Source organism: Schistocerca serialis, chromosome 7 (assembly GCF_023864345.2).
Source record: "Schistocerca serialis cubense isolate TAMUIC-IGC-003099 chromosome 7, iqSchSeri2.2, whole genome shotgun sequence".
NCBI classification, from domain to species: domain Eukaryota; kingdom Metazoa; phylum Arthropoda; class Insecta; order Orthoptera; family Acrididae; genus Schistocerca; species Schistocerca serialis.
In genome coordinates this window covers 505,801,110-505,821,297 of record NC_064644.1, presented here as the reverse complement: position 1 = coordinate 505,821,297, position 20,188 = coordinate 505,801,110, and the positions used below count along the sequence as shown (strand labels likewise).

The 20,188-nt window shown below is 42.1% G+C and overlaps 1 protein-coding gene across 2 annotated transcripts in view; it reads left to right on the top strand.

The window, feature by feature from the left end:
* The first annotated feature begins 518 nt into the window (after positions 1 to 518).
* The window catches only part of LOC126412600 (survival motor neuron protein), a 148,340-nt gene continuing 128,670 nt past the window's right edge, over positions 519 to 20,188 (top strand). The window contains exon 1 of one of the 2 annotated variants that reach the window (XM_050082267.1): positions 519 to 677. In XM_050082267.1, the coding sequence (XP_049938224.1) occupies positions 633 to 677 (45 nt within the window). In that variant the 5' untranslated portion in view covers positions 519 to 632. Of the gene's footprint in view, positions 678 to 17,312; positions 17,441 to 20,188 lie in introns of those variants that run through there. The other variant, XM_050082266.1, reaches the window with a different exon arrangement.

The following is a 20,188-nucleotide window of genomic DNA, read 5'->3' as shown; positions in this document are numbered from 1 at the left end:
AGTAGAACTGCAACATCGTCTTCTGAGCGACGTTCAATCCTCTACATCAACTAAAGTTCTGTCAGAGCATGAAACAGATGAGTTATTCGATCTTCTGAGTGGCGACGATGAATAGCTCACGTACCGGTATGTGTATATTTTGTAACCTAATTTGAGTGCTTGCTTTCTTTTGTTACAAATATAGTTGTATATTTCTAGTATATTTGACTACGGTGATTGAAACAACAATTTATGTGTTGCGTCAATTATGATAACATGTTTAATTAAACGTTAGCGTATTTTATATGTATGTTGTTGCAAGCGATGCGTCATTTAATTAAGACAATATAGCAATTACGTATGAGACAATTTTTATTAATATTTTATTACCCACCCCCTCCCCCCACTGGCTTATTGCACTATTCACAGCACGAAATTTTCAATGCACCACTAGTAAAATCAGTTTTAGCGACTTTCTAGCGACTTTTGATATTGAATCTAGCGACTCGGGTTTTTTTAGAGTTGGCAACACTGTTTACAGCGTGTAGTCCTTGACGTTACGTCTTGCCTTGTGAAACTGTTGTTTATGTCGTAAACAAAGCTAGTAAGACGAACGTAAATAGCGTAATTTGACGTTTTGAGACTGCCGTGCAATGGCTACAGGCACTGTTCTTTTCTTAAGAAAAGGTTCTAAAAAGGTGAGTCGTCAATCACTTTCACACAGTTAACGAGGCGTAAAGGATTTCTTGTAGTATATTTTAAAATCCTTCTGACTTCTTGTCATCAAAGTCGACTGGCAGATGAAATATTGTTAATAGTTTTATTTGAAAGAAAGGACATAACTCTTGCCGTTTACAAGGGTCGCCGAAGTTGGCAGATTTTGATTTGTACACCAATGACAGAACGTAGGAAAATATTTTTGTTTCTTATTCGTGTCGCAGAAAAGAATAAGATTTTTTTTGTAGGGGAAAAATAGGAAACACTAATAGCATAGCTTCCGTATGTGTTATCGGATTGTTAGCTCGTTAGATTGTAATGTTAAAAAGCCACGCATTGAACTACATTCATGCATTGAAATACGTATTATACCAAAAAAGACAGTATATTTTATCAGTATAGAATATTCCAGCCACACAGTCTCAAATACGACATAATCAAGAAATGTCACAGATGTAGAAAGAAGCATCAGGACTGTAATCTATGGAAAATTATGGGGGTGATCTACAGCTGGAGGTGATTGTTGAATGAATGGTAATGGTATCACATTCTTCTGGCCTGTAGCTCTATATTGAACCAGTGTTGTTTCTTATAACGCTATTCATGTTCTGGACATAATGAAGTAATGAGAAGTGTAAATTTAAAAGTTCTGTAGTGATATTTCTGTACAGATCTGTTTAAGTCCATTAACATTGCACACAGTCTGATTTCCCTCTAATAATTTGATATCACAGTTCTAGTAACTGACAGCTCTCCTAGAAGTAAAATGTGAAAACAAATTGGGAAAAGTTCCTCCTTGACAGCTTACATTCTGCACAAAAATTTCCATTATTGTCGTGTGTGTGTGTGTGTGTGTGTGTGTGTGTGTGTGTGGTGGGGGGAAAAGTTGGGTAGGCATTACTCGCATCTGCATATTTAAGAAACAAGGAGAGAGAGAGAGGTGTGAATGGACTGTAATTTAATTTTGACAAAACTTTAAATACAAAATTCAATGGTTAGCACAGAAGGAGAAACTATATCCACAACACATTCAAAGAATTATATTTAAAGAAAATGTGTAATGTGTGGTTTGTTGGACTACAGATGGATCAGTCAACACTGGAAACTTTTACCACACCCTTAACGAAGCATCTTAATTCATTTAGCTTTCAGAATGCATGATTACAGTGATTTGTGATTTAAAAATGAAGACACTTGTATATTTACATCTGCTCACAAATGAATTGTAGAATCATTCATTTGGGGAAACTAGCCTTAACAGCAATATTTAAAGAACATGAAACTATGATACATGAGTTATACCGGGTGTTAATTCTAGAATATCCTATAGAAATCTCCTAAAAACTCGTTCTGCAATACACACACTAATTAATGTACTTTTAACTAATACTATTTCCTTTCTTTTAAAAGTAAGTTGCCAGCTTTGCAAGTTACATGTTCTGCTTTTATATCATTTATTGATGGATTTACAATGTTTAGCCTAAAATCTCTGTGAAAAAAATTGGAAATCAATTCATATATGGAGGTGTTTGATACATTGTTACATATGTATTTAACTTGGTAGAGCATATTAAATGTCACGTAGATACTTGCTTTTATGGGTTCCATTGGGCCACTTGAGTCTGTCCACATTTGCTTTCTCTGCAAAGGCTGCTTTTTTTTTTTATAAAAGTGTAGCCAGTACCTTTGTTTGGCTAAGGGTTTCCTCAGTTTGTTTGAGACCATTATAGTCTTCCTGTGTGTCATTTCTGCAGAAAATATGCTAGTTTTAAAAAGAGAGTTAATCTTCTTTGTTCTCTGCATTTGCTAGCTTGAGCTCAACTGATAAGAGAATTTGGGGAGTTTCTCATACCTATTGTTCCTACCTTCTTTCTGACACCCCCTTACTACCTGCCCTTAAACACTATTTGCAAATATGGAAGCGTCCGATTCCACCCGTCTGCTTTGATGTCAAAAATATGGCAGAAACAACCATCCACTATGACCCCCCAAAGTCACCTATGACGTCATTATGTAGACATGACAACAAACATGAAAATACATTGAAAAACCAACACACACACCTTCCACAAAAAACCTAATGAAACTAATTGGAGAAGTGTGGGAAATTGGGGGTTTTTGGGTGGGGACAAACTAAATATAAACACATGCCACTACACCAATCAGCAAAAAACACTAAAGTAACAAGACCCCACAACCTTTCCAAATTCCACTACACACGAAATCCACTGGTATCGAACACTTCCCTTGACCTGTTATCCTTACGACAACTCCACATATAGCCGTCCCTGCTCAGATGCCGGAACTTTAGCAAGCCTCATTTCTTCACGAAACATTGAACACTTCACGACCTCAGCCAACTGACCGAATAGCTGAAGAAATTTTATTAGAGACGACGCACTGTCCCCCCATCATCGCCGACAACCAAAAACTGTTAACCTTGTCAGCCATATCCATGCCTACCAAAGACATAAACAAAGCAATTTACCAAAATTCACACACGATGAACAGAAAAAAAGCTACAATAACATCGACATAACAAAACCAAAATTATTTACTCACTGAAAAATATTCTGCTGAAAGCACACTCGCCACTGATACCACACACGTGCAATGCTACCACGCCAGTGAACCCCATACGCCACATAACACACTATCCATAAACACACCACCAGAGAGAACCCACCGACCACAAGAATACGCCACTTATAAACATGCCACACACACAAACTAAACCAGAAACATCACCTAATACTAAACACATAAACACGCCACCAGAGAGCACCACCGATTACATCAAAACGACATCTACAAACATGTCATTCTCACAAACTAAACTCCGCGCCATTGTCTCGTCACACACCACAACAGCCTTAAGTCACAGGTCAAAGCCAACAGGTGTGAAAGAAACAAATATATCTCCTTTGTGCTGATGATTGGGTTAATCTCTTATTAGACAATTCCTGTGACCTATATTGTTTATTTACGCAAGTTCTGGTGATCATTCTGTCAGTTTCAAGGAACTGATAAGTTCTTTCATTTTATAGGTGTAACTATGGTTTTATAATGTTGGATTTGTTGGTATCTCTTGGCAACCATTTCTTACAATTTGTAGACTCTATTATTTGTTTTATGTGTTTATCCAATTTTTTTCCCCTTAGATTGAACAAGACATTTTCTCCCTGTATTGCAGCCATATGTTAATTTTCTGGTATTTATGGAGGCTTTATTGATACTTTGGGTTTTCACGGAAGTAATCAGTTTTCTCAACTGATACTAGCAATCCCAGTTTTTGAGTGATTTTCTGTAGACTACAAGTAGGCTTTCAAAGCTGGTGTTTACTTCAACAACTACCAAGGTTTGTGGTTCTGCTCGATATTGTCAAAACCTGAAAGCAGGGTCGCGAGTGAAGTACAGCACATTTATTACTGACACAAATGTATAGCCAGAACAGAACTGATCTCCTGGCTAGAGAATGCTCCTATTTATACAAAGATAAGATGTGCCAGAATGCTGGTATTCATGCAAATGTAACATATTTCAGGAACCTTCCAGAAATAAATACTAAATAACAAATAATTCCTGGTGGTTATGTTTGAACTGGCAACTGGCAGCATGCCAGCCAGCATTACTACTACACTGAATGTGCCACAGTATGTAGTGTTGTTTCCTCTCTTGGTGACATAGTGACCTGCTGTTTCAGAAGTTCTCATTGGAGCTGATTACAGCACCCTGGATATAGATACTGACAATGGTTCTCTGTATGGCATCACTGGCAGATCCTTGTCTTCTGGTTGTGTTATTCCATCTTCTTCCCTTTGATGAGCGTCAAAAGTAGTCCCTCCCATTGAAACATAGCAATTGGTAAGTAGGTCTTCAGTTTTCTTGAACCTCCCATCATTAATTTGCACCTCTGGACTGTTGTAGGGCTTAATATGGAGAATGTGAACAGTGTTTCAGCACTCGCATCTTATTCATGAAGGGTCATAATCTTTGACTTCATATGTGACTTCCGACAAGTGCCAAAGGATACAATACGGTCCAAAGTAGTGCTTTAGTAATATTCTAATAGTCCCACTTTCCACACTGTCCTAAAAATTAATACCAAGATTCCCAAACTTTGTCACTGGCTAGAGCTTGACATTATAGTGTTCTCAGGCTTTCTCCTTGGCACTCAGTGTCCATATGTGAGCCAGCTGCCTTGCTTCTTTGTTCCTTGTGATCAGGTGTTTCATGTACTTCGTCATTCTGAGTATTTTACAGTTTGAGTGGAAACAGTGTATCCATTGTTTTGGGCTTGGTACTGTGGAATAAGAACAACGGTGCGACACGTTTACTGTTTCATTTCCCTGTGTTGTAAATGGATGACACAGCGGGCAGTATTGTATCCCAGTCTCTGTTTGACATCTACATGCATAAAGAGTATATTTGCCAGCGTCTTATTAAAGCAGTCTGTGAGGTCATTCATCTGTGGATGGTAGGCACTTGTTATCCTGAGGGTTATATTGCAGTATGAAAGTACCTTTGATGCTAGTCTTGACTGAAAAGGTTTTCTGCTATTGCAGAGCATAACACGAGGTGATCTGTGCTTCAAAATGGTATCTTCTAGAAGGAACTTGGCAATTTCTGGAGCTTCCACCATTGGCACAGCTTTGACAGCATAGCAGGTGAGGTAGTCAGTGCAGACTATTTTCCATCTGTTCTCATTTGTTGATTTTTATGATCATTCCAGTATTCTGGAATGACCCTGAGGCAGATGGGATTCATAACTGATGGCCCAGGGGTATCTGTCATGTGCTTGACTAATTGGCATTCTTTACAGTGGCTCATGTAGTATCTAATTTATTCGCAGACACATGGCTAGTGATACCTGCATCTGATTGGATTGTCTTCACGAGGCTCCCAGATAACCAGATGTTGGAGCATCTTTGAAATACTCCAGGATAGCATGCCATAGATAAACAGCCATTTCTGCCCTGTTGTATCTTAGTTCCTCTTACACAATGCTCCATTTATTAATTGGAATTCTCTTTTAGTCAGTTCCTCCTTCAGCACTTTTGTGGTTTTCAGCTTTATTCTTTCAGAGGATTTTTTAAGACACATAGTGTCCTCATGTTTGTGTTCACTTCTGTATACCACTGTGATGTCAAACACCTGAAGCTTCAGTGCCCACTTTGCCAGTAGACCCAACAGATCCTCCAAGCTAATCAGACAGAACAGAGAATGATGGTCCATAATGCCAGTGAATGGCTTGCCAAATAAGTACAGCTGGAATCTGATGGCACAAACAGTGGTAATGTACTCTTCCTTGGTTGTAGAGTAATTCATCGTGGACTACCAAAAGTACTCTGAAAATATAAGCGCTCAGCTCTTGAGAAACATCCTGAATTTGTTTGAGAAGTGCTTCTATCCCATAACGCTAACATCGGTGTAAAGTTCTTTTTTCGCAATCTCTTCATACAATGCTAGAACTGGAGATGGTGATAGTGAGTCCTTAAGGACAGGGAACGATCTTTCTTGAACCTCGTTTCCAGAAAATTTCTTGTCTCCCTGCATTAATTCTTGCGTGGGACATGCCTTTGTACAGAAGTTCTGAATGAATCACCAGTGCTGTGAGCACATTTCAAGAAAACATCTCACGTCGTAAATGAGCCAAGGAGTCAGGAAATCTGTAACTGCTCTTATTTTCTATGGAGTGGGATAGGTCCCATTGCCATTCACTATGCGCACAAAGATCTTTATTTCTTGGACAATAGTCACTTGCGGATTCAGGGAGAGACTTGCAGGCCGAACAACTTTAACGTGGTTGTCAGTTGGCATATATGTTATCCATATGTCTTTGAAAGAATGGCAGTGTCATCCAGATAGCAAAGACATGATACCCTTTTAAGATGTTGAAGCAGGTTGTCTGTCATCTGTTCAAAGGTGGCTGAAGCATTTCATAGTCCAAAGGGTGTTATTTTGAACTCGTAGATGCTGCAGGTGTTAGGAAGGCAGTTTTGTGCCAGTTGTTATTTGCTAGTAACCTGTTTGCATATTCATTGTTGAGAAATAGCTCCTTTCAAGCAGTCGGATGTAATTAATGTGTGGAAATGGATTGACATCTTTCTTAAATGATTTTATTCAGTCATCAGTAGTGAATGGAAAAATGCCATATGCTGTCCTTTTTTGCAAAGGCCACTGGAGGGGACCAAGGTTTCTCTGTACATTTAGTGATGCCATCTTGCAGTGTAAGTTCTTCTCAGCCACCCACAATGATTAGTGTCGTCACTGGCATGTAGATCTTTTGTGAGCCTCAGTAACCTTTCGAAACTCACTAAAGGTTTACAGTTTAACTGTGCATCTCGATTGATGACTGGAACAAGTCTTGTAGATGTCAGGATAACATTAATAGCAAACACACCCAGAGCAATCTTAAAGCGTACTTTTTGGGATAGCTCTGTCACTCTGGAGCTCTGGTCTTCCAGTCTGAATGCTTGTGATGCCTGCAAGGAGTCCCATCCTAGAATATCGTGACTACATTCTGTTAAAATTACAAATTCAAAGTTCATGTTCCTCTTGGGTGGACAGATTTCCGTTTGCGACCTTCAGCGCACTTGCTGTAGTATCAAGGAACATAATCTTCTTTAGCCAATGACAACAAGTATCCGACATTACAGAACAGGAAGCTCAAGTCAACTAGTGGCCAGACTAATTGGCTGTCGATGAGATTTCCTGTCGGCTTGGTAACTTTTGTCCATAGAGGATTTTCATCTTTTGGTCTCACCTCTGATAGGGGGTTGCCTTGCTTAATTTTCCTGTATGGCGAGAGGGAATGGCTACACCATGTTGAGGAGAGACTTCATCCAGGCTGCAGTGATGAGCTTTGGCTCGCAGGTCAGCTATAATAATCTGCAGTTGACACATGAAAAGGATTGTTGCTGTGGCATAATAGTTGTTGAACACTCACTGTCTTTCTCTGCAATAGTGCACAAGATGTCCAGGGCGCCCACAATGAAAATACTGGTGTGTTGTCATCCAAGCATCTATTCTTTTGTAGGGCATGTTACTTGGTGGAGGAGTTGGTTGTACGTGTATTATGGATGCTGAGTTCTTGTTAGATGGCGGTGGCAAAGTAAGTAGGAGTTGGCGGAGTTCATTTTTTGTGGTATGTTGGACTTGTGTTAGGGACTTGTGCCAAAGATAAATGTGCTTTTCAAAATTCTTTGTTACATACTGACGTATGTGGTCGACATTCATGTCTGCTATCTCTTGTTTAATTGGTCTGACAGTTCTGACTGCCAACAAATGCTGTCTTTTTCTCGTATAACCTGTCTTATGAGAGTAGCAAAATCATGGTCTTCTGCAACTGCCATAGGGACCACAATCGCAATCAGTTGTACCTGTTTCATCTGATGCTTTTCTATCACATTTCCTAATGCCCCAGGGCCACTTGCAGTGAAGACCACCCACCCCCCACCGCAAAACCCTCGGGTATATCAGTCCCCACTTCTGAGTGGGAGAAGCGTAAGTCGTCTTCGGCTCCTCTCACTAGGAAGGGATCCCTTGGGGTCCTTCCCAGGTTTCTGCTGGTGGGAAAGATGACACCTGCCAGTGGATGAAGAGCCAAAAGCAGCTGGTCGTGGGGCTTCACACACATCCTCAGTCCCAGAGACTGAATCAGTGAAGTCCTCCTAGCCAGGGAAACCCAAGGAGCAGTGAAAAAAATCCAAAAAGAAGGTCGCCAAGACCAAGGGAATTGTGGTGGCACCCACACCACCGCTACTTAAAAGCTCTGCATCTGCAGATGAGGTGGAGATTCTGGGGTCCGCTGAGGACCTAGATCTTGCTGGATCCTCAGACACAATGGATACTGACTGCTCAGGCAAAAAGTCGGTGGCAGCAGGTGACCCTGAGGGGTAAACTGCCTCATTGAATGTTCCGTGTCTTCCCAGTATCACGATGATGTCATCCTCCAGTGGAATTGTGGCGGTTTTTTCCGCCGCCAGCTGACCTATGGCAACTGTTAAGCTTTACACCTGCTTTCTGCATTGCCCTCCAGGAAACCTGGTTCCCGTCAATGCAGACCCCTGTCCTCTTCTGATATGAGATACTACAGGTACCTAGCGACTGTAATAGTGTCAGGTGGGGGTTTCGTTTATGTCCTAAATTCAGTCTGTAGTGAACCTGTGGCCCTTCAAACCCCTCTTGAAGCTGTGACTGTCAGAATAAGGATGATACAGGAAATAACTGTGTGCAATGTAAATCTTCCTCCAAATGGTGCATTATCCCTGAATGTGTTAGCTGCACTAATTGATCAGCACTCGAAACCTTTCCTACTTTTGGGAGGTTTTAATGCCCATAACCCTTTGTGGGGTGGCACCGTGCTTACTGGCCGAGGCAGAGATTTTGAAACTTCACTGTCTCAGTTCGACCTCTGCCTCTTAAATACTGTGGCCGCCACAATTTCATTGTGGCTCATGGTAGTTACTCGGCCATTGATTTATTAATTTGGAGCTCAGGACTTCTCCCATCTATCCACTGGAGAGCACATGACAACCTGTGTGGTAGTGACCAATTCCCCATCTTCCTGTCACTGCCCCGGTGTCAAGCCCACGGACGCCTGCCCAGATGGGCTTTAAACAAGGCGGACTGGGAAACTTTCACATTTACTGTCACTGTTGAATCTCCCCCACACGGTAACATCAATGTGATGGTTGAGCAGATCGGATCCACAGTCAGATGATTAAAAATCCCTCACCTGACTACAAGCGACATCTCCTCGTCATATTCAACTGGATCTGGTGCGATGGCGTTTTCCCCATCGCAGTGGGGAGAGAGCTCCATCATTCCGTTGCTCAAACCTGGTAAAAACCCACGTGATGTGGGTAGCTATTGGTCCATCAGCCTCACCAACGATCTTTGTAAGCTGCTAGAACGTATGGTGTGTCAGAGGTTGGGTTGGGTCCTAGAGTCGCGTGGCCTACTGGCTCCACGTCAGGGCGGGTTCTGCGAGTGTCGCTCTACCACTGATGATCTTGTGTCCCTAGAGTCTGCCATCCGAACAGCCTTTTCCAGACACCAACACTTGGTTGCCGTCTTTTTTGATTTACGAAAAGCATATGCCATGACCTGGCGACATCATGTTCTTGCCACATTGTACGAGTGGGGCCTCAGAGGCTCACTCCCGATTTTTATCCAGAATTCCGTGTCACTTCATACTTTACGTGTCGAAGTTGGTGCCTCCCATAGTTTCCACCATGTCCAGGAGAATGGGGTCCCGCAGGGCTCTGTATTGAGTGTGTATCTATTTTTAGTGGCCATTAATGGTCTAGCAGCAGCTGAAGGGCCGTCTGTCTCACCTTCTATGTATGCAACGACTTCTGCATTTCATACCGCTCCGCCAGTGCTGGTGTTGCTGAGCATCGCCTACAGGGAGCCATCCACAAGATGCAGTCATGGGTTGTAGCCACGGTTTCCAGTTTTCGGCCGCAGAGTCGTGTGTTATGCACTTCTGTCGGCGTTGTACCGTTCATCCAGATCCAGAACTTTACCTTAATGGTGATCCACTCACTGTAGTGGAGACATATCGATTCTTAGGCCTGGTTTTCGACACCCGATTGACTCTGCTTCCTCACCTTCATCAGTTTAAGCGAAAGTGCAGGCAGCACCTCAATACCCTCTGCTACCTGAGCAACACCAACTGGGGTGCAGATTGCTCTACGCTGCTGCAGCTCTACAGAGCCCTTGTTCAATCCTGCACTGATTATGAGAGTGTGGTTTATGGTTCAGCGGCACCCTCAGCGTTGCATATACTTGACCTAGTGCACCACTGTGGTGTTCTATAGTTCTGAGTTGGGCGCGTATGACCCCACTTTTTCTGCGCCCTAAAACAAAATAAAACAAAACAATGACTCGTGGAGCATCAACAGTGGCTTCCACTTTCCCCCCCGACAAGACTGTCTGTATGAACTTCTTTGACGCAGTGTGTTTCTTCCCCCATCCCTATGTCTCGGCACATTCCTTCTTCCATTCGTTGACCCAATGAAACTCTTGGTACTCAAGTTTCATAGGAAATTCTGTTCTTCTCATGTCTCTTACTTGGCAGCTCGCTCCCTCAATACTGCTGGGGGCGCACTGCTCTTTGATGGGTTTATACTTGGCTCCCACAGGGCTCCAGCCTTCACAGCATCTTTTCCCTTCAGTGCTGCATGTCTATCCTCATTTTCTTTTTCCCCCTCCCTTGGGAAATATGTCTTGGGTGTTTTGGAAATGTGTTCTGCATATTCAGTATCTGACATCAGAAGAAGTCTTTCTTCACTGTTTTTTGTTTCTATTTTTCTTCGTTCCCCTTGTCCTATCCTTCCTCCACTTTGGCGTTTGAGGTTCCTCTGTTTCTTCTTCCTTCCTGTGTACTCCTGAAGGCCAGGCCACGCGTCTGCATAACTGGTGATTGGGTAACACATACGCATAATTCCCAGCCCTGGGTTGATAGGTAGGGTTTGCATGTACCCCCTGGTACAGGTCAGGCCCAGGGTGGGTTGATTGCCTGAGCTGCTGCCTTCCCAAATTACCGATTGGTACCTCTGTCAGGTGTTCCAATCAGCTTTGTAGTCAGCAGCTATGAAAACCAAATGGAATGAGGCTAATAATTCAAAGACCCTCCCAGCTGCAACACAGTTCCTTATGGTTTCACGTGCTGAAGGTGGTCAGTCTTTTTGCTACAATAAATCTGTTTATTATTCAGAAAGGTGTTGATGCAATTGCTGTCCCTGTGAAATCCTGCTCTCATTTATGCAATGACACTTCGCTTTTGTAGACTGCTTCTGATTCTCAAGCACAAGAATTGCTTGCAGCTTTGTTCCTCCATGGCTATCTTGTTTGTGTAGAGGCCCATCGAAGGCTGAATTCTTCCTGTGGTGTTATTTACACTAGGCTGCTCGATGGTCTGAGTGAGGCAGAAGTCCAGACATATCTCTCTGGTGTCATTGCAGTCCATTGGGTGATAAAAAAAGATGCCTCCTTTGTGCCCATATGCACTCTCTCGCTTTCGATAGTGATTTATCTATAAAAGATCAAAGCAGGTTATGAAGTTATCACGGTCAGACTGTATGTTCCAAGCCCAATGCGCTGCTACCATTGGCATCATTACAACCACACTCAAGAGTCCAGTAGACACCCAGCCAAATGTGTAACCTGTGGTAGTGATGCTCATGATTTGTCTGCCTCCTCCTCCCCACTGCATCAACTGCAATGGTGGCCATGCCATCTCCTCCCATGATTGTCCCATGTATCTTGATGAGCGGGCTGTCCAGGAGATCCTGGTGAAGGAAAACGGGGCCTCATCCAATCACTCGCAAGGTGTTGGATGGTCGGAAACCCTGGTATCTACCATCTAGCACCTACAGTACTGTTCTTGCTACATCTCGCTCCACGAAGAACATGACCAGGCAGACATGCGACCTCAAATTTAGTGCCGCAGTTGTGAAATCTCCCTGCGTTGTGATAGCGTCCCTGTCTTGTCCGCCCCTCAGGGCGAAGTCTCCAGCTATACCACAGGCAGGCTGGAAACAATGGAAGGAATACTACCCTGAAGACTTCCTACATCCCTCCGGCCAACTAACATCCTCTGCCAACCAGAAAGGTTCTAAGAAGTCAAACAATGGCAAATGGTCTTCTCCTTCGCTGACTTGAAGATCTTCTTTGACGGTGTCACTACATGATACCCTCACCCAGCTGACCTCCGTGTCTCCAGGGCACACCACCAACCGTTTTTCTGTTCTAGATACTGCAGGCTGACAGACTTCTGACATTTCTGTAGACCTAATGGAGCAGGATTCTCCTGCCTCTGTATCCTCTAGTAGCTAGTCTTTGAAGGCAGGCACTCGGCAGCTGCCGAGGTGACACCCCTTCATTTTTTTCTTCATCATGACTCTCCTCCAATGGAACATTTGTGGTCTTCAATCCAACAGAGGATTTCTGGCTGCTCTTAGAGTCGCTGCGTTCACTTGTTCTCTGCCTTCAGGAAGCAAAAGTGCATCGCCGCAACCGATTTGAGCTCTCGCATTTCTTCCCAGTCCGTTTTGATCTTCCCCCGATAATGGCATTCCATCTCATGGGGGAGTCATGCTGCTCATACGGGATAACATTCATAGTCAACCCATCTACCCGACTACCTCATTTGACCTTTTCCCTTTGTACCGTTTACACTCCTCCCGCATTCCATGTCATCAGGGCAGACCTCGTCCAGCTTATTGTGTGGCTACCTCACCCCTTTCTGCTACTTAGTGACTTTAATTTGCACCATCGCCTTTATCCCAAAATCTGTCAGAGGGTGCCCTCTTGGCTGACCTTCTCGGCATTAACACAGGAGCACTCGCGTTCCTTTCAGACTCCTCGCACACCTATTCCCATTTGGACCTATCCTTCTGCATTCTCCAGCTTGCCCATCATCTTGAGTGATCTAATCTCTGACATGTACTCAGGCGACAATATCCTGTATGCTATCCATTTGCTGACTCCTACGCCAGCTCCGTGCACGTCTAAATAGCAGCTTATCAAGGCCGACTGGAGGCTTTACTCCTCTCTGGTGACCTTCAGCGAACATTATTTCCCCGGGTGTGATGACCATGTAGAATATCTTAGGAACATTAACCTTACTACCGCAGAATGTACAATTTCTTGCACTTCCTTCTTACCATGTCATGTTCCAGTCCCTTGGTGGACAGAGGCATGCCACGACGCAATTTGCACATGGACACGTGCTCTCCACATTTTTAACTGTCAGCCTACAATGGCAAACGACATTCATTATAAACAGTTGTGTGCACAGTGTCATGTTCTTCGGGATAGCAAGAAAGCTAGCTGGATTTTATCCATTAATTCTTTTAACAGTTCCACCCCCTCTTCCGTCATGTGGGGCCAACTCCGATGGCTATTTGGTACCAAGATCCATTTCCCAATTTCCAGCCTGGCAGTAGCAGATGATGCCATTGTAGACCCTATTGCTATCTCAAACACCTTGGGTCGCCATTTTGCAGAGATTTCGAGCTCCTCCCACTATCACCCTGCTTTCCTCTATCGGAAACGAGTGGAGGTAGCTCAGGCAATATCCTTCTCATAATTGCAAGTGCTGCAGTCCCACCATTGAGGGAGCTAAATCACGCTTTCACGTCATCCCCGTCCTCAGCCCCAGGGCCAGACTATGTTAACATTCAGAACTGTGGAACCTTTCTCTTGCAGGCAATCACTTTCTGCTTCATAACTACAACTGCATCGGGGCAGAGGGCATCTTTCCCATACGCTGCCATGAACCACTGTCATACCCATTTCTAAGCCCGGTAAGGACAAACAGCTTTCTCCAAGCTACCGTCCCATTTCTCTCACCAGCTGTATTTGTAAGGTAATGGAATACATGATTCATGCTGAGTTGGTATGGTGGGTTGAGTCTCACAATTTACTTATCACTGCACAGTGTGGATTTCAAACACGCTGTTCTGTAGTTGATAATCTCGTCACTTTTTCCACGCATATCGTGAATAGTTTTTTGCAGGAATCCCAGACTGTGATCGTGTTTTCCAATGTGGAGAAAGCCTACGACACCTACTGCCTTGTTTTCTTCAAGAGTTTTTAAAAGACAGAGTTTTCATGGTATGTGTGGGTTCTGCCTTGTCAGACACCTTTATCCAGGAAAACAGTGTGCCTCAGAGTTCCATCCTGAGCGCCATCCTCTTTGCTGTCGCCATTAACCCTATAATGGCCTGTCTCCTGCTGGGTATCTCTGGCCCCCATTTCGTTGACGATTTTGCCATCTAGTGCAGTTCTCCAAAGACTTGTATCACTTAGCGGCTCTTCAGCAATGTCTTGCTCGTTGTTACTCATGGAGGATTGGCGTTCGTTTTTCCACTGACAGAACCACTTGTATGAATTTATGGCGGTACAATTGGTTTCTTCCACTGTCTTTACATCTTCGTTCTGTTGCTCTTCTGTTCATTGAAACTATGAAATTCCTGTGGCTTCTGCTCAATAGGAAACTTTCTTAGTTCTCTGAAGAGTCTTATGTGGCAGCCCGCTGTATGCGGTCCCTCAGTGTCCTACATGTCTTCAGTGGTACTTCCTGGGGAGCAGATTGAACCACCCTCCTCTGTTTCTACTGGTTCCTTGTCCGTTCGATACTAGACTGAAAGTGCTTTGTTTCTGCATCTGCACATTTGTCCCTCTTATGCTTTCTAAATGCTATCCATGATTATGGCATCCGTTTGGCCACTGGGGCCTTTTCCACTAACCCGGTTGAGAGTCTGTATGCAGAATGTGCCGAACTACTGCTGTCCTACCGCCATGACTTTCTCCTCAGTAGTTATGCATGCTGATTGTCTGCCATGCATGACCATCCATCCTATGCCACCTTCTTCAATGACTCCTTTGATCGCCAGTGTGGGGCATGTCCCTCTTCTCTGTTAACTCGTGGAGTTCGCGTTCGGCTGTTGCTCCAGAAGCTTACCCTCACATTACCTGTAACATTTGGGAACCCTTCACCACCTTGGCTTCATATGGTGGCTGTTCATCGTGGCTTTCATTTGCTTTCTAAGGACATCACTCCAGCCTCGCTCTATCACCTTCCGTTTCCCAACCTTTGCATCGAGCTTTGCGATAGTGCCTCTGTGTGCACTGATGGCTCTCATGCTGACCAGCGTGTCGAGTGTGCTTTCATCATTGACAAAAATGGTTTTTGCTATCGGCTTCTGGAACACTGCTCAGTATTTACAGCAGAGCTCTTTGCCATGTATGAAGCCATGAAATACATAGTGTGACACAGGATTTTCAATTGTGTCATCTGCTCAGACTCTCTTAGTGCCCTTCAAAGCCTCTGTGTGCTGTACACCATCCATCCCTTAGTGCAAAAGGGAGCAGGAAAGTGGTCACTTGCTTACCCTTAATGGAGCCAATGTGTTTATGTGGGTTCCTGGTCACATCAGTCTGACAGGAAATGAGGCCTCTGACACTGCCTTCAAGGTTGCAGTCCTCATTCCTCAGCCCGCTAGTTCATACATTCCCTCAGACGATCTGTCGCTGTATGTCAGCAGGTGGTGTCACTTTGGCATCTCCACTGGTCCTCCTTTTGTGGGAGTGAGCTTCAGATTATTAAGCCTCCCCCAACAGCTTGAATGACCACCTCTTGCCCCCTGTCCCCGATAGGTTGTGTATTGGGCACTATCTTTTTAGCCATCACCATTTGTTAAGTGGCGCTCCCCCACAATGAAGTGCATATTGCGCTCAACTTTTGATGGTCTACCATTTCCTGACGGAATGCCCTTTCTCTACCTGCTTATGTTCTCATTTGTGTTTGCCGTCGGAGTTATCGGCCATTTTAGCAAATGACGCATGGGCTGTTGACAGTTTTATTTTTGTCTGTCATAGCAATATGGTGAAGGACATTTAATTTTTAGTTCTGGACCTCCATTTCTCTATGGCGTAATTCGGAGACTTTTGTCTTAAGTCCCTGTTTTTAGTTGCCTTATCTTCCGTCAGTTGGGATTGATGTGTAGTCATTTATAACTCCTTTATCTTCATGTTCTACAGTTTTGACAAGGGCACATATGACCCTAGTCTTTTGCCCCCTAACACAAGACAACAAACAACAACCTGTCTGTCCGAGGAAAAAGGGATTGATGACATGGTAGTTTGATCAAGGAGGAGGGATTGTTTGAAAAAGTGTCCCCTATCTGTATCGATAAAGGCTCAGAAGGGCTTGCTGGTACCTTAACAAGTATCAGGCAATTAAGAAATGGTTATGTATTGGTTGGGACTAAGAGGTCAGATCAGGTGGAACTTATTAGGAAGCCAGAAAAGTTGGGTGACTATGACGCAATTGTTGTTGCATAACTCCACCAACTCAAGCAAGGGTGTGGTCATGCGCCATGATATTATGGACATCGACGTTGCAGAATGTAAATGAGAATGGGCGTCACAGGATATAATGGATGTGTGGAGCAAAGGACACGAAGAAATAATGGAGAAATTGAGGACATCCACCTTCATTGTGACCTTCAAATTATAACATTCTTAGCGGTTGTTTTACTCATCGTATCAGGCAATATGTCGCAGCATAAGTCCTGGAGACAGTTAATGTAAAATTCCAACTTCAGAAAAGTTAAAATTAAAAATCATATTGCATTATGTTCTTTTAAATACATTTATTATACTTTCAAAACATAAGTAAAGCATTATTACAAAGGCAACCAATACTTACAATGCAAATAGAGCAGCTACATGCTCACTGCTCAAAAACTAAAACCGGACTGACTCTCTCTGCCAACAGGGCACCCAACCCTTATACTTTCTTAACAATCCTCGGCATTGTTTAAGATGAACATTTGATTAATTAACAATTAAAATTCATACAAAAAATGAAAATACATATATAAATGCATGTCTGCTCAGAACAGCAAGTACACTACGATATTAGTACATGTCTGTTATATCCTTCGAGAATAAACTCTCAAATAAGAAATTATAATAATACATTTATATTTTCTATTAATTACTGGAGACTCCCTTCACGGGAATTATTCCCTTCATTTACAGAGCTTCTACACTTTGAACTGAAATAGATTAAACCGTTATTTTCTCTTTTCTAAATGAGTTACATATTTTGTTTACATGTGCCATCCTGAATTAGTGGGAAATGTTCATTTTAAATATGCCTCAATGGGCTGTTAAGTTTCAACACCCCCAAAAAACTGGAGGAACAAGCATTTTACTTATGGTAAGAGATAACTCCTATGTTTGATACAAATGTATATTGATTATGAAGCATTATGCAATAATTATTACTCAATAGTACAAGGGAAGAAAAAGTTATTTCTTAACTGTATGAGCTAACATGCAACTTAGTTTCAAACTAGTACAATATTCCTAAGTGTAAGTGAACTAATCACTGTACTTTACATAAATGTAAATAGTCTTGATGTTTGCAGTTCGCAGACTGCTCCATAGTGAATCTTGATGTATGCAGTACACAGACTGCTTTTAAGATAATCTTGAAGTTTGCAGTACGCAGGCTGCTGTTTAGGATGAAGTGTCTGACCAATGACCAATCTTACTATTTTTCATTTGTCAGGACACTTCCAACGCCACTTTCTCACATTCATAATCATTCAAACATGATACATAAGAGTGCAGTTACATATATCTCTGAGTGACAATATAAGTGACTAATACATCATATTGGTTGTGTTTTATAAGTAATTGAAACAGTACTGACAACTTTCTGGTTGGGCATTACTTACAGGTACGTTTCCACCACTTGGGTGTGAATACACAATAAATGAATCATAAATAATTGGTACATCACAACAATTATATGGTTAAACATTATACATTGGTAATTGGTTCATAAGTGACACATACACCATGACAGTTATATAAGTAAAATCACTATCTTCAACAGTGCAAAAATAAAAATTACATACAACCACCTTGGACATTTATAAATATGGAGAGTAATTACAAATATTAACGAGTGAGCCATTCCTCACGATAGTTACAAATATTAATGAGTGTTCACAACTTTGAGTGCTGGTATGTAGCAAAATAAATCCACAAGTAAAAGGTTTATCAATTTGGTGATAACATACAACAAAATAAGACATAAATAAATAATATAGTATGACTGAGTATGGTTACATCTAATAATGCATAAATGCTGGCTTGATTCCTGGTTCCTCCTGTAAACTGGCTTTAGTCATTTAATAGGCTGACAAGGTAAATTAGAAGGGTCTCAACAATAGACATATGCATGTGGACAGAGGGAAGGATAGCTTGGTACTTGTAAGAAATGAAATAGAAGGTTTGGAGTGTTGGAGTTGAAGAAGGAAAGATGACAGACCCCCAAGACAGGAAGGCGCCCCCCCCCCCCCTACCCAGGACCCCCACTGTTCCAGTACTTCACTGTGGCGCCAGAGGGAGAAGTGTTCGGCATTCCCTGCAGAATGGACTTGCCACAGCTTCACCTTCCCAGTCCCCGAAAATTAACCCCAACACTCCCTATTGATTGATCAACGAAGGGCAAACGAATAGCATTCCGCTGGACAGAGTAAATGAGAAATACAGTGCTGTATTGGTTAACCAAATAATAAATGCGAGGTCCAACAGCTGACTTATAAGCAGTCCCTCTAGTATCTGGGTTTGATCAAACATAATCAATTACGTAAACACACAATTTTGAAACCTGTGACATATCTGAGACATATTCATGACAATTACTAAAGCAAGGTACAGAATTACTGTGTTCCTCTGATATCTGTTGCTGCTCAAACATAAATTATTATATAAATATAACAATATAGAAATAAGGTAGCAAAATGTATTGAATACAGCATATCTCATATAAAAAACTGGACAAAGTCAACTGTCTCACTGGATGAATCATCCAAGTGTTACAATGTTCACATTATGTGAAGCACTTTCTTACACATCAATTTATTTGCTTAACATCACAGAGCCAAATGTGACAGTGGCAAAAGAAAATTTTTGTCACTTTTCAAAACTAAACAAGAGGCAGGTCTGAGATATAAAATTAAAGTTACTGGAATCACAGGCAAGTGATATAGAATTTACTTTTCAAAATGTCATGGCATATATGTCTTACATTAAGTTCAAGGACAATTTCATATATATTGTGTGTGTTTTTAAAGTGGCAGCAGTACTTAAAAATAAGCAGTCATCAGCAGAGTGATAGGATCAATTATAGCTATCATATTGCTATTAAAAATTGCTGGGGTAGGCTGTATACCACAAGAAAGCAGTTTACCACAAATACAATAAATAATTGCAGAGAATAGAGTTGCATGTGACAGCATATCATAGTATATGTCAATACATCAGTAGTTCTAATTTTGTACCTGTAAGTTGTAGATTAATTATAGTAAGTGCATTTCTTTCGAAAAGAGCACTGATAATAAGTGATTGCTGAGAACAGTATATCATTGTATTAAGTATAGGCAGAAAATATTACAGGCAGCAGTGAATATCAATAAATACTCAAAGTTTGAAATTGACAATATCTAATTACAAAGGAATATATTGCATGTAACAATTGTATATCATTGTATTCAGTCTAGATAGACCAGATTAAACAGATGATTATAGTATGCGTCGTATTGTATAGGTAGTTGTCAAGCAATTTACAAGAAACAGTAATTGTTAGCCTTTCAGACATCTATTTTCATAGAAAAATTGTCAGTTTTCAACTGTTGAAATGCACATAGATATAATGACTGTACCACTCATCGGACCAAACGTCCTCATTTCTTTACAACACAAACTCCGACTTTAGAACAACTGAACTGACATGAACATTTCAGGTCAGGAAACCACAAGGATGGATAAAGGGATTTGCCCACGATAACTGTCAAAGGCACCTTGTTCTCGTAGCTTGAATGTCATCCCAAATTTTTCAGCATCTTCCCTGTAGAGACTGAGAGCCACCATTGCCACATGCCACTGTAGAATC